This window comes from Gossypium raimondii, chromosome 2 (genome assembly GCF_025698545.1).
Source record: "Gossypium raimondii isolate GPD5lz chromosome 2, ASM2569854v1, whole genome shotgun sequence".
NCBI classification, from domain to species: domain Eukaryota; kingdom Viridiplantae; phylum Streptophyta; class Magnoliopsida; order Malvales; family Malvaceae; genus Gossypium; species Gossypium raimondii.
Window position 1 is genome coordinate 7534620 of NC_068566.1, and position 14792 is coordinate 7549411.

Here is a 14792-nt window from a genome sequence, read left to right on the forward strand (position 1 = left end):
GCGAATAAGTTTATTTTGTATAAGGGAGGAATTTTTGTGGGAAAAGGGTATATGTATGAAAGCATGTTCAAACTTAATATTATTAATAAGAATAAAAATACTATTTCGCTTATATGGTTGAATCATTTTGTTTGTGGCATTATAGATTAGGTCATTTGAATTATAGAAAATTGAATGACATGTATAAATTAGATTTAATTCATGTTTTAATAATAATATTGAAAATGCAATACATGTATGTTGACTAAAATTACAAGAAATCCTTTCCCTAAGGTTAAAAGGAAAACAAAATTGCTTGATTTGATACATAGTGATTTATGTGACTTGCATAATACTCCTACATTAGGTGGAAAGAAATATTTTGTTACTTTTATTGATGATTGTTCTAGATATTGTTATGTTTATTTATTGCATTCAAAAGATGAAGCGCTTGATAAATTTAAAGTTTGTAAATCTGAAGTTGAACTTCAGTGTGAATCATTTATCAAGTGCTTAAGATCGGATAGAGGTGAAGAATACTATAATCCAAGTTATTTTGAACTCACTGGAATTGTCCATCAAGTTTCAGCCCCTTACACACCACAACAAAATGGTGTAGCTGAAAGAAAAAATAGAGTCTTGACTGAAATGGTAAATTCAATGTTATCATATTCAGGTCTTGGACAAGGTTTTTGGGGAGAAGCTGTTCTAACAGCTTGTCACATATTGAATAGATTTCCTAATAAGGAAACTAAAATAACCCCCTATGAACAATGGAAGAAAAGGAAACCAAACCTTAATTATTTGAAGGTTTGGGGTTGTAGATCTATTGTAAAAGTTCCAACACCTAAACGTAAAAAGTTAGGTGAAAGAGGAATTGAATGCATATTTATAGGTTATGCACATAATAGCAAGGCATATAGGTTCATGGTAATTGAACCAAATGATTCAATTTCAATTAATACTATTATTGAATCAAGAGATGCTATTTTTGATGAAAATAGATTTAATTCTATATCAAGACAATTACAACCACAACAATTGATTCATTCTTCAAATGAGAATGAGATTCCATTGAAACAAATTGATAATGATGATGAATCTTGTCAAGAATTAAGAAGAAGTAAGAGGATTAAAAGGTAAAAGATTTTGGACCGATTTCATTATGTTTCTTGTAGAAGGAAAAGGTGAAAGTATATGCAATAAGATACCTTATTGTTATAATACCGAATCGATCCTATTACATTTGAAGAGGCGGTGAAATCTCAAGACTCGCTTTTGGAAAGAAGCAATAAATGATGAGATGGATTCAATAATGGGAAATCAAACTTGGATCTTAGTTGATCTTCCACGTGTTCCAAACCAATAGGTTGTAAATGGATCTTCAAAAGAAAATGAAGGTCGATGGAACCATTGATAAATTTAAAGCAAGGTTGGTAGCAAAAGGTTTTACACAAAGACAAGGTATTGATTACTTTGATACCTATGCTCCAAAGAGTAAGAATTGCTACAATTAGACTATTAATATCACTTACCTCTATATATAATTTGGTTGTTCACCAAATGGATGTTAAAACGCATTTTAAACGGTGAATTGGAAGAGGAAGTGTACATGGAGCAACCGGAAGGATTTGTTGTTCCAGGACAAGAGCATAAGGTATGTAAGCTTGTTAAATCTTTATATGGGATTAAACAAGCACCAAAACAATGGCACCAAAAGTTTGACAAGGTTGTTTTAGCTAATGGCTATAAAATAAATGAATCCGATAAGTGCATATATAGCAAATTTGATAATGGAAAGGGTGTCATAATTTGCTTATATGTAGATGACATGCTCATTTTTGGCACGGATTTGGAACAAATAGAAAACACAAAGAAATTCTTGTCAAACAACTTTGCTATGAAGGATATGGGTGTAGCAGATGTTATTCTTGGGATTAAAATAACCCGAGATGAAAGCACTATAGCTTTATCACAATCACATTACATTGAAAATGTGCTTAAAAAGTTTGAATTCTAAATTGGAAGTTATGTTAGTCCCGATTTTAGGGACTAAATTGAATAAAATGTGAAATTTGTATAAATTTACAATTGAGTGAGAGATTAATTATGTATTGATGGTTTTGTGTGTTTATGTTATTTTGTAGCTAAGGTCGACCTTAATTCCTCAAAAAGGAAGGAAAAAGATAAAGTCGTTGACAAATAGCTCGAAGTTTACGGTTTATATTTCTATAATCCAAATCATTTCAATTGCTGAATTTATTATACTTTTTACATGGTAAGATCATGAGGCGAGTTGGAAATGATAAATCGAGCTGAAACAATTTGATTTGATTAGTTATCTATAATAAGGACTAAATTGAATAGATTTGGAAATATTGTATATTATTATAATTGTAAAATTGGCTTTGTGTTAAGATGAATTATAATGTTATGCATGTAAATTGGTAATTCGTTTGATGAATTGACAACATTGAATTGAGAAATTAACCTATAAATGAAATTGAGTAAATTGTTACCCTATTAACTGTTCTAGCAGAATCGGATATAGTTGGCATGAGCTATAGGATAGGAAGAGTTTAGGTTACTTTGACTACGTGTCAATGAGGCACTGGGTGCCAATTCACTTCAGTTATACCAATGAGTATAGAGCACAATTCATATACTTTAGATTCATTCGATGAGGCACTATAACAGCCCGATTTTTCAGTGGTGTCAAAAACTGTAGTTTCGAGGCCACCAAATCCGGCGAGTAAGTTTGTAAATATTATTATTTAATATTTATGGTTTTAAAAAGGTTTTTGATTTGTTAATTTATGTTTTATAATGATTTATTAGGTTCAAGTGGTAAGACCCTAAGGTCAAGTGGTTTTAGAAAGTGAGGTATCGGGACCTCGTTTCTATAAACTGAGTCATAATATTTTCATAAATATTTATAGAGTGTCATTAAGGTGGTATTAAAGTTTCAATGAAAAATTTTAACGTTTCGATAGTTAATTAATTAAAAAGGACTAAATTGAAAAAAGTGCAAAACTTTCTAATTATAGCAATTAGGTGACAAAATGGTGTAATTATTAATTTAGGAAGGACTTAAGTGATAAATAAGCCCTAAATAATATAGTGGGATGACAAATTGATGGATAAAGACAAAATAATTAAATTATAATGGTAAACTTGTAATTTAGTTGAAATTAAAACAAAATTAAGTAAGAAGAAATAGGTTTTCTTCTTCATTTTCTTCTTTTGTCACTGCCAAAACACCATAGAAATAGCTTGGAGAATCGGTTGAGCATATGAGCTTCCATGTGAGTTCAATTCTTACCCGTTTCTTGTAATTTTTATGTTTTTGAGATCATTGCAACTAGGTCCAGCTAACTCGTACCTTTGTTTATAATTCTGTTAAAAATTTTGGAAGTTTCCATTGATAAATATTAGATGTTTTTGATGAATAACATGGATTTGGAGCTTTGATTGTGTTGTGTGATGATTTTGTAAAGTGATTTTGTTAAATATTGATTTTAGGATTAAATTGTGAAAATGTCAAAATATTAGGGTTTGATAATGAATTTTAGGTTTATTAGGGGCTATATAAGGGCATATAATAGTTATATAGATTATTAATTTGAGAAAATTAGTTAATTTGATAGATTAACTAATTAAGGGATTAAATTGTAAAAATTATAAAAGTTTTAGGTAATTGTGTAAATTAAAAATAAAAGGGTATTAACTGTAAAATGGATTTGAAATGAAATATATGCTAATAAATGAGTAATTTTGTATTTTAGATCAAGATTCCGTAGATACTCGTGGAAAAAAAATAGCAAAATAGTCCCTAAACTTTTACAATCACTACAATTCAGTCCAGGTAAGTTCGTACGGTTAAAATTTAAAATTTCAATAAATTGATGATTTTTATCATGCATATATTCTATTGTTGGAAATAAATTATTGTTTGAATTATAATATTGAATTGGATATTCATTTTGAATTGAACGCGAGATTTGAGTACATTCGTGATTTGGTGTATGACAGGGGTTTGGAGTGGAGATGGTATTGGAGGGATATATTGGCATTTTACCCAAGTAAACCAGGGTTCAGCATTTGTTACGAATTCTCGTGTTTTACTTTCCGTTTGGCGTGATTGGGTGGATCAGCTCTTATGAGCTTCTGTTTAGTTCTTACGAGCTTCTATTCAGCTTTTGAGCTTCTGTGGCGTATTTGAGAGGAACAGCTCTTATGAGCTTCTGTTGCCGATGTACTCTTACCCGTAAGTCGTTCTTCGAATGGAAAAATTTCAGTAAGGTGATTTATTTAATGAATTTGAAAGACATGTTTTTTTTGTATTGATTTGAATACGGATGTATTTATCGATTGAAGTTGTGAATGACAGGGAGTTGTCATGGATGATTTTTTTATTTGATTTATTATAGTTAGTTCGGTAAGATTTTTGTTTATCTCGTCGAACTTACTAAGCTTCATTAAGCTTACTTATGTTGTTTAATGTCATTGTAGATTTTCAGAAGGTTGGACGATCGGATCGGCACTCAAGTCACACTATCCAGTTTATCTCGATAGTTTTTGAAACATTAAATTCAGATTATATGGCCTGTATAGGCTATTGTGTTATTTTGGTTAATGTTTGACTTATGTAAATGTTATGAATGATATTTTGTGCAAATAACCAATTTGCGAAGGGTATGAGAATGAGGCATAGTTGTTATGCTAGTATGTGTGGCTTACATATATTTGTTTTGTTGTGGTTGTGGTAACTTTGTTAGGTATTTTGATTTGGTATTGCTTGAATGAGTTGATAAATTGAATTAATGTGTATTTTGAGATTAAATTGTATATAATTGTGGTACCAATGAGGGTACATTGGTTAGGCACATATTAGGTCGGTTTTGATGTGTTTTTTACTCGATTAATGTCATTTTGATTTTATATTTTGGTTAGTATTTGAGTTTCTTAAGGTTCAAGCAATTTGATTATGTTTGTATTAATGTATGATTTGAATGATTTACTATTTCGTTGTCTTGTAATACTCCGTAACCCTGTTCCAGTGACGAATACGAGTTAGAGGTGTTACAGGCACTGGTTGCCAAATTAGTGTGATTGGTTAGATCTGTGTATTCGTCCGAGTCTGAATCAGGTTAATAGGGACGTAAACATGTAAAATAAATGGTACATGAAAATGAATTGAGATAATGAATGATTATGTATATCGGATTTGTAACCCCTGAAAAATTCTATATATGTGAGATAGTTCGATCGATTCAATTTGGAACTTGATGAATGAAAGAATGATATACTTATATTAGCTATTTGGGCATAAATGAAATGATTATATGTGTGATGTTATATCTTGATATATGTTTTGGTAATGTTATTTCATAACATTATGTTTTAGTGTTTTAATATATTTACGTTAGATTAAAATATTAAGTTATAGAAATATAGCTGAGTTCATACTCAGTGTATGGTTTGTTTTCCATGCATAAGTTAGATCTTATTCGTTATTTTTACTATTGGCTCAACATCCAACCAACAATCCCGGACTCAACAAAGTTTTTAAAGTTTACCTTGTGTTTTGAAAGGGCATATACCTAGGATCAATTTAGTCAACTGAGGCATCAGATAGCTATTATTCTCTAGGCTTTTTCCAGAAGGGAAATGTTAGGAAGACCCGTGTGGTGTAAGGTTTTCTGAGCTAAGATCATCATCAGGTTCAAGTTCAACAGCCGGTTCAGAGTTTAACCTGTCTAAAATAATGATATCATCCTAATTGGTAGCCACTGTAAGATTAATATCAAGAACATCAACATATACCTTAGCAGACTAGTTATTAACATAAAGGGCAAAGTCAAATAACTTTCGAGATGGATTATGGTCAGAATTAATGGTTGCATTAGTCGAGGCATTCCTATGTCATTCCAAGGGGGTGGGGGTATCTTTCTACCTATTCTCTATCCCACATGGCTAGATTCAGCAAAATCACCAAAATCTTCAAGAAAGAAACGTGCATTAGTAGAAGTAAAATCAGTATTAGGAAGACCAATAAACCTTGGTACATTTTTTCTAGGTTGGACAGAGGCTTCCGCATAAGTAATAGATCTGATATAAGCTTTTCTGGGCATGAAAACTGTAGAAAGTTCAGCAAGGATCTTTTCAATCTGCTTAGATTGCCTGTTAGTCCACCATTCATGGATTCTTTCACTGGCATGTGCAGCAGTTGTAGGAAATTGTCTATTGATAGCATTATTTAAATCATCATCATCATCAGCAGGAACCAAGTTGAATTCCGTAATAGGGTCAATGAAGGGATTAGATTGTAGTGAGGTGATACGAGGCAAGCTTGTATGAGGGATGATAGCAAGAGAGTGGGGATAATTATCATCATTTGCTTGTTAAGTGTCGGTTGGAGGGGCTTTCTTATTAAAAGTAACTATGATAGAGGGGGATCATTCTTCACTTCAATTCTCTTCAACATTCATTGAAGGATCTTTTTCATTCACAGATACATTTTCACTAGCATTATTTCCAATAGAATGAATAGGATCGTCGTTACCTTTTTGAACAACAATACTGGAATTCTCATGGTCATCATTCTTGTAACACCCCCATACTCGACCCGATCGCGGAGTCAAGGCATTAGGATGTCACATTCGTTGCCGAAGCAACTACTGAAAATTTCAAATCAATTTATCATATTATTTAATTAATGTAGATCATTAACTAATTTTTAGTAATAATTAAATTTACGATAGAACTAATTATGAGTTAAAGGAGCTCATTAAAACATCCACAATTGATCAAATGCCAAATTGTAAAGTTCATAAAGATTTTTGAATTGTCGTCGCAACGTTGGGGTTTTCACGTCGTGACATTGTGAACTTGTCGTTGTGACGTCGTCTCCATTTTCCTACAAGTTCCACGCTTTATTTTTATTTATTTATTTTATATCATTACATGAATCGTATTCAGATGTCATAATCGTTATTTCATTTTACATATCATCTACTTACATCTATTTCTAATCTCAAGTCCTTACGAAAACATGATATTCAATCAAAGATAACAAAGTTTATAAAATTAACACAAATACTAAAGTTTTACAAATAAGACCGTTGGAGGACTTGCACTTGAAATTAGTTTACCTACTTTATGTATATTTCATATTTATTTCTAAATTGTGCCAATCAATTTAATTCTTCATAAAAATTTAACAAAGAATTCAATACCACATCAATTAACAATTATTTACTTATTATTTTATCAGTTCTTTTAAAACATATTCACATGTATTAATCATTCTATCACTTATAACCATTTCAAACATTTCAAATTCATCTACTATATATATATATTCATATATTTTCCTCCTCCTCCTCTCCATTCCACATCCTTTATGTATATATTTGTTAGAATCTTTAGCTTTTAGTGTATATAATGCTTATATGTAACATTATCTATAATTCCACTATTTACTTACGTGTTTATATCAAAGCTGTCCACTTGAGTCATAGTTATTAAATTATTTATATCTTGAGCTAAAGAATTTGAAATTAAGATTTTCTTGATGTTTTTGAAACTAGACTCAAATATATTTTTACCATAAAAATTTAAGAATTTATAATTTAGCCAATAAGTACAGTAAATTCTTCAAATTTGTCCCTGTTCTGCTGCTTGACAGCTTCGACATTTCTTTACTAAAAATTAATTATCTCTTCGTATGAGGTTTGGATGATGTTTCCGTTTGTTTCTTTTAAAAATAGACCCATTAAGAATTTAAAAATATAAATTTAAACCCCTAATCATTTTCTTTTTTACAATTTTTGATGATTTTTCAAAGTCAGAACAGGGGAACCCGAAATCAATCTGACATCGTCTCACAAAAATTCATATATCTCATAATATGAAATTTTTTTGCTTACATTGTTTTTTCTATGTAAAACTAGATTCAATAGGCTTTAATTTCATACTTTAATTAACCTATAATTCAATTTTTACAATTTTTGGTGAATTTTCAAAGTTAGACTACTGCTACTGTCCAAAACTGTTTTAGTGCAAAATGTTGATAACCAAGTTTATAACACCCTCCTTTCCTTTCTCTACAATATGTCCCATCACTTCCTCTTATTTCCCTCCACTAACATATTAAGAACATAAAATATTATATAAGAAAACTCTACTTTAACATCAATTTCATATTTTTTCAATAATATCAAACTTAAAAATATATGAAAATCTTGATGTTCTTACCTTGTCCTATTGATTTCAAACTTTAACTTGATATCTCTCTCTTCCAACTTCCATTTTCTTGAATCCAATGTGATTTTCTTGTTCTCCATAGTCTCCTTATCACTTTTCTCTCTTGGTGATTATGAAAATTCCTTGAAATTCTAGGTGAAAATGGTAGATTTTTGGTAGAAAAACCAAATTGTAAAGACAACAAAGTTTTCTTCTTCTCTTCCCCTCACTCACGTTGGAAAGATGGAGGATCCTCTCTTTTTTGTTTTTTCTTCATCTTTCTCTCTTTTTATACTAGCTATTTATAATAAAATAGCAGTAAAATATCTCATTAAAATATTAATAAAGTAATATTTATCTAATTAAATAATTATAAAATAGCATCAAAATATCTCCAACATCATCATTGCCTTCTAGAGTTCTCTCTCTTTCTAATTGACCATTTTGCCCTTTATAATCTTTTAAAATTTCATCCTTGAATCATCGCTTAATTTGGTAAAATTGTAATTTAGTTTATTATACTTTTTTGCTTATTCAATTTGGTCCTTATTAATCAATTTTCCTTAATTTCTAGATCCTTCTACCTTTAAGATATTTGCACTATTGGCCTTTCACTTCAACTTTGCTATACTTATACTTATGCCACAAAAATTTTCACATATTTACAATTTAGTCCATTCCTTAATTTAATACATTATGTCTTGCTTCTTGGTTTAACTTTCTTTTGCTATCTTGCAACTTTCGTTTTCATTGATCTTATAATTTTTTTCCGCTAAGATTTTATCTTATATTATTTACTACAAAGGGGGTTTTGAGGATATTACAATTCTCATGACCATCACTGACTATTACCATCAAAACCCACGTTACCAACTCTAAAATGAAAGCGTCCTCTTGAAAATAGATAAGAAGAACTAGTATGCACCAAAATAAAGAGGACCAATTCTACAATCTACGGGTTCCTTTAGCTCTTGAGGGTCGTATGGTACCTCTGAAATGGATTTGGTTCACGTAAAATTCTATTTCATGTTACAAGTTGGCCTACCATACAGCGGCTCAAACACATGGCGAAGTGCAAGATGCTTCGCGAAGTGTCAAGTGCAAGATGCAAGCTGACTCCACAAAGTGGCAAGGTGCAAGCTGACTCTGCAAAGAGGCAAGATGTGAGATGGCACCGCGAAGTGGCAGGGTGTGAGCTGACGAGCTGACTTTGTAAAGAGGCAAGATGCGAGATGGCACCGCGAAGTGGCAGGGTGCGAGCTGACTCTGTAAAGAGGCAAGATGCGAGATGGCACCGCGAAGTGGCAGGGTGCGAACTGCAGCTGAAACTTTGGTTCATGCACGTTCTATCTAGTTTGCGTGCTAGTTTTTTTTGTTTAGTTCCTTGTAGTTTCATTCAGTTAAGAATGAAATTGGTTTGTTTATGTTTTGATGTGTTTAGGTGCTGATTGATATAACCAGCTTATGTGCAAGCAAAGTTTTGCAAGTTACAAAGTTATTAGTGGGAGTAGTTAAAGGTTTGGCTGTATTTTGTTTTGGTTTGACCATATATGTTGTGTTTTTAAAGAAATGGAATACAGATCAGCTCAACAACGTTTTTGCTCCTTTGTTCTCTGTTCCTCTTTGAAAAACACCAACATTTCAGAACCCAAACTTTGTCTTATCTCCTCCATTTTCTCATTTAACCTTACCTTCAATCTCTTGATTGTCGTGAGTACTGTTGCTTCCTGTACGGTCAATTGTATCACATCTGATGCAAACTTTACAAACCCACCCATTGTCTGACTCCATCTCTTTGTATAACACAACTAGCAGTCAAAGGTCTCCATGGGTTAATATCAAGACGAACTCGTAGAAATTTGGTGTTTCTTGGATGACCTCCGTTATCATCAACTTGTATAATTCTTCTCGCTATTTGCCCAAGATGATAAGCAACGAAGGGTCTAAGGTGCTCCAGGAGGAGGCCCCAAATTACATATTTAGATGGTATAACTTTATTAATTTTAAAAGATATTTACGAAATTTGACTTATACCAATTAATTTGAAACTTCCACGAATGGTATATATTTTATTAAGAAGCTAGAAATTAAACTGTAATATATATTTAAAAAAATCAAAAAAGATATGTGCCAATTTTAAAATAAAAACAATACATCCACCACTATGATCATAAATCTTGTGCATTAATCTAAAACTGGAAATTTTATGAAGGATAGAACATCAAAAAGTTATTGAACACCAAGGGAAAAGCTTATTCAATTCATATGATGAAAAGAACTACGAAGACTTGAAGCCATTCAATTCCCACTCTTTACAAGGCTATCTTCTCGCTATCAGAATCTCTCATGTCTTAAACAAAAAAAAAAAAGAAAGAAAAGAACCTCTCATGTGAATGCTCATTCAACCATACAATAAAGTAGACACAGGAAAACGGAAGTATATTTTGAATAGCTTATAATTGTACCTTAATCGAATATGATCTAACAGCATGCATAGATTATGTATCATCTGAGAGCAGTTGTTTATATTGCAACTAAATCCAAACACGACATTAAATATGGAGCATCACTGGCCTCTTGAAATGATTGGTTCCGAGGATACATTCATAACCAACTTAGTTTTGGGGCTTGAAATTTGCATACCTCCACCCACCATAACCCCAAGCAGAAAATCATAAATGGAAGCAATACGATTTTCCAGTAAAAGGACAATACCATTCAACAAAGAATAAATAACTGTGTATTGCAAATGAGAGAAAACCAGCATTTGAATAGATAATAGTCACTGCAATACTTCTAAAAATCTTTGTTCACACACTCCTACTTATTGCCAAGAGAGCCTTATATCAGTGACATTCAGAACATCTACCTTTCTCGTAGATGACTGATACGAAAAGTGTCATCCAGTAACAGCAACGATCAAAATCTAAAAGAAAGTGCAAAAAAGGGCATTTCATTCAAGCTCCACCTCCCTCTTTGGGGGATCCAGCTGCAAATAGGTGTATGGCTCTGTTGGTTCCTCCCTGCACAGCACCAAGCATAAATTTTCAAAATTGAAGCACTACATTCCTTGAAATATAAATCAGAAATAGTTATATAGGGTCAAATAAAACAGCTTGCAAGGTGTAACTGAATAGGACCCAGTTTTGAACATCCTGAGAGTAGAAGACTCAGTAAAATATAACAACAGACTTAAAAGAACTTTCATTCAATCAGTTGCCCTACTTGCATCTACAACTGCGTTACTCAGCTCAAAATTATGCTCTCATACCCACATCTGAATACGCGAGACTAATATTTTAGGCAAAAACAAAGAGTAAGAGCAACATGCATCTAGGAAAATAAAAACTAAACTAAGCCTTTAATCATCAATCATACATATCTGTGAAATTCATTAGTCTAGTCCTACTGCAGATCCCTGTACTAATATTAAGTTTGAAAGTTAGTCTTCATACTAGTGTCAATCCGAAACATGTGTCAATGCAAATGCCACATTGGCACTTTTTAACAGCATTTACTAACATTATCATTGATTAGACGGAAATTTTTAAATCAAATAAGAGGACTAAATTGACAACATTTTAAGTAGTGAGACTAAATTTCAACCTTGATACGAGTACAAAGACAGCAGCAAAACTAGACCAAATTCATTCTGTTATAAACACTTAATCAAACCTACCCAGGTTTAGAACGCATGCACTGCCAAAAGAGCTTAAAAGGTCCTGGAACGGTCTTAAATGGGTTCCCCTCAAAACAAGCCTGCACCAAACAAGCAAATTTAAACAAGAACGTTGATCCAAAAAGCTGACCAGTAAGTGCTCAAAACATGAACATCAGGAGGAGAATGTTATTTAGACAAGGACCATGGCAAGATCCTTCTACTTCTTTCTCACTCCCCCAAATCTTGTGTCAATAGTTTAACAAAAAGGATCTCAACATACAAACCGTTCTCCAAGACCCAAAAACAGCTTCAGCTAGCACCTTGCCAAAGAGCATCTCAATGTACATAAAATTAATCTGTTCGTTTCGTGGAATTTTTGCAGGAGTTGAACCAATATAATTATATAATATCATTGATACATAGGAGAGTAAATCATATCAAAATGACAATTATCAAATTTCTTGGCTCTAAACTTTCTCTTTAAAAGTTGAGAATTTGGGAAAACCACAATTTCATAGAGAAATAAATAAGTGGGTAAAAATCTCAGGTCCCCCCACCCCAACTTAAGTTAGATCAGAGTTTGGCTTCAGAAGTCAAGCTTACTGGTTCCTCTCTATGCCCCAAAACAATATACATATGAAATACGAAAAAAATTTCCCATTTTCCATTTTTTTAGAATAGAAGAAAAGGAAAAAGAAATACTTGGATAACATCTTCAGCTCGATCGTTGCAACGATGAGCCTTAGGTTGCCGATGCTCCCCTTCTGGCATTCCCCATGGGCTCTCTCTCCTTGGCACTGGCCTTGTCTCACCCATCTCTTCCCTTCTCTCTGCCAACACTGTTTTTTTCTTCTTTCAGCTATTTGTCTCTCTGACCATTCTACTGTTTACAAACTACACCCAAAGAAAAGGATCCTTTTCAATTGTAGGCTTGTAGTCCACTTCGCACTAGGTTTGGCCCATTTATAAATACCATTTATTTTTTAATGAACAATCCATATACTACACTTTTTTAATGGGCTCTCTGGTATGCGAGAAACTTGCTACTACATGAAAGTAAATTCCAAACAACCGAAGTCCTAGCCATGCCTTTTGCCAAGGATATGAGATTTCATAGTGTTACTTTAGAGGGAGATACCAAAATCTATCATCAACAAATTTAATGGCAATCGAGAAGATAGATCTCATATTAGTGCCTATATTCATGATATAAGAACCCTTGCTTCAACTTTTGACAGTTTTGTCTTTTCACATGTTTTCAAAGAGCAAAACCAGGTGGCTCATTCTCTGGCTAAACATGGAATACGGACCCAAGCTGATAATTAGTGTTGGGTGGAAGAAGTACCTGAAGAAGTTCGTCATCTGGTGGATGGTGACCGGAGATGGGCGGTATAGTGAAGGGTCTTGTTTAATCATCTTAGCTGTTTTTGTCTACTGGGTTGTGTGCTTCGGCCTTATTGGGTAGCTGAATGGTGTTTTTTATTAATAATAAACCAGTCTTTTATTTAAAAAAGAAGAAGTAAAATCTAAAAAATATAGTTAAAATAAAATAATTATAGTATATTATATTATTGTTACAAAGTTTTAATATAACGAAAAGACTTATAATTAAGTACAACAAAATATTTAAAATATGACTTAATATGATTGAACAAAAATTAAGATAAATCAGTGGACATACAATCTAGGAGCGATTTGGACCTCCAAAGGATTCTGCATTACGGCTGTGAATTCATGTTTTTCAGTCAAATCCACACCTTCTCCAAAACACTTAAAGTTGAAATGCCAGACTAAGTTTGCCACAGAATACTTTAAGTGAAGCATTGCCAAACGATATGCCGGACACATCCTTTTCCCTACCCCAAATGGCATCATCTTAATCTCTTTTGTTCCACTAAAATCAAAATCACCATTGTTTAAGAATCTCTCAGGCTTGAACTCCATTGGATTTTCCCATACATTCGGATTTCGACCCATTTCCACCACTATAAAAATTACAATACTGTTCTTTGGAACTAAAAACCCACCCAAAACAACATCTTTCGTTACCGTATGTGGGATTAGAAAATGGCTAGGAGGATGACGCCTTAAACTTTCTAAGGTAATGGCTCTAAGATATGGCATCTTCCTCAAATCTTCATCCTTAATCTCTACTTCCCCGTCTGAGACAACCCCTTTGATTTCCTTGAATAACTTGTCTTGAATATGTGGTGTTAAAGTATAACCTGAGTAGGTTTAATACTATTTTCATTTTTTTTAAGAATAGTAATGGCTTGATACAGCATTTATAGCAACAGCTGTGAAGCTGTTGGTTTCTTTAACAGAAAAACTACTAACAAATTAACTGCTATCTTAACTGTCGACTATCTTTGATATATTCTAACATTCTCCTGGTTGTCAAAATCTTTGGAAATTAAGTCTTTTGTTGTGACTCGAAGAGTTTGTCGAAAATCAGAAAAGTGTTTGGGGGGAATAGGTTTTGTAAGTACATCAACAATTTGGTTAACTGATGGCACATAGTTGACTTGTAGCAGACCATCAAGGACCTTTTCCCGAACAAAGTGATGGTCGATCTCAACATGCTTGACTCTTGCGTGATGAGTTGAATTTGCTGCCATAAAAACAGTAGAGGTGTTATCACACCAGACCACTGGTGTTTATTCCACAGATACCCCTATTTCCTTTAACAGTTGTTGAACCCACACCAGCTCAGAGACACAATTGGCCAAGCTGCGGTATTCAGCTTCAGAGGATGACCTGGAGACCACGGCCTGCTTCTTTGAGCACCAGGTTATCGGGTTAGGTCCTAAATACACCACGTAACCTGTAGTAGAGCGTTTGTCTTCAACTGAAGACGCCCAGTCAGCATCAGAGTAGCAAATCAGCTGAAAGTGTCCCTGTGTAA

At 32.9% G+C, this 14792-nt stretch overlaps 2 protein-coding genes across 2 annotated transcripts; both read right to left on the bottom strand.

Annotated features, from left to right (window-relative positions):
- Positions 1 to 10919: 10919 nt before the first annotated feature.
- LOC105787917 (hypothetical protein) lies at positions 10920 to 12780 on the bottom strand. Its single transcript, XM_012614523.2, has 3 exons — positions 12590 to 12780; positions 11906 to 11985; positions 10920 to 11249 (listed from the first exon to the last, which is right to left on the bottom strand). The coding sequence occupies exons 1-3, from the start codon at positions 12701 to 12703 to the stop codon at positions 11180 to 11182; spliced, it is 264 nt and encodes an 87-aa protein (XP_012469977.1). The 5' UTR covers positions 12704 to 12780; the 3' UTR covers positions 10920 to 11179.
- Positions 12781 to 13555: 775 nt separating this feature from the next.
- LOC105789501 (cytochrome P450 89A9-like) lies at positions 13556 to 14505 on the bottom strand. The gene is made up of 2 exons (XM_052621858.1): positions 14424 to 14505; positions 13556 to 14112 (listed from the first exon to the last, which is right to left on the bottom strand). Exons 1-2 carry the CDS (start codon positions 14503 to 14505, stop codon positions 13556 to 13558), a joined length of 639 nt encoding a protein of 212 aa, XP_052477818.1.
- Between the last annotated feature and the right edge of the window lie 287 nt (positions 14506 to 14792).

Bases quoted from the DNA above. Each gene is read 5' to 3' on its own strand.
- LOC105787917 (XM_012614523.2), bottom strand. From the start codon at position 12,703: ATGGGTGAGACAAGGCCAGTGCCAAGGAGAGAGAGCCCATGGGGAATG. The intron at 11,986-12,589 runs GTATTTCTTTTT...TGTTTGGTGCAG, and splicing joins GAGCTGAAGATGTTATCCAA to GCTTGTTTTGAGGGGAACCC. The intron at 11,250-11,905 runs GTAGGTTTGATT...GGTGCTGTGCAG, and splicing joins TGCATGCGTTCTAAACCTGG to GGAGGAACCAACAGAGCCAT.
- LOC105789501 (XM_052621858.1), bottom strand. From the start codon at position 14,505: ATGGCAGCAAATTCAACTCATCACGCAAGAGTCAAGCATGTTGAGATC. The intron at 14,113-14,423 runs GTCTGCTACAAG...AAACCTACTCAG, and splicing joins TCGGGAAAAGGTCCTTGATG to GTTATACTTTAACACCACAT.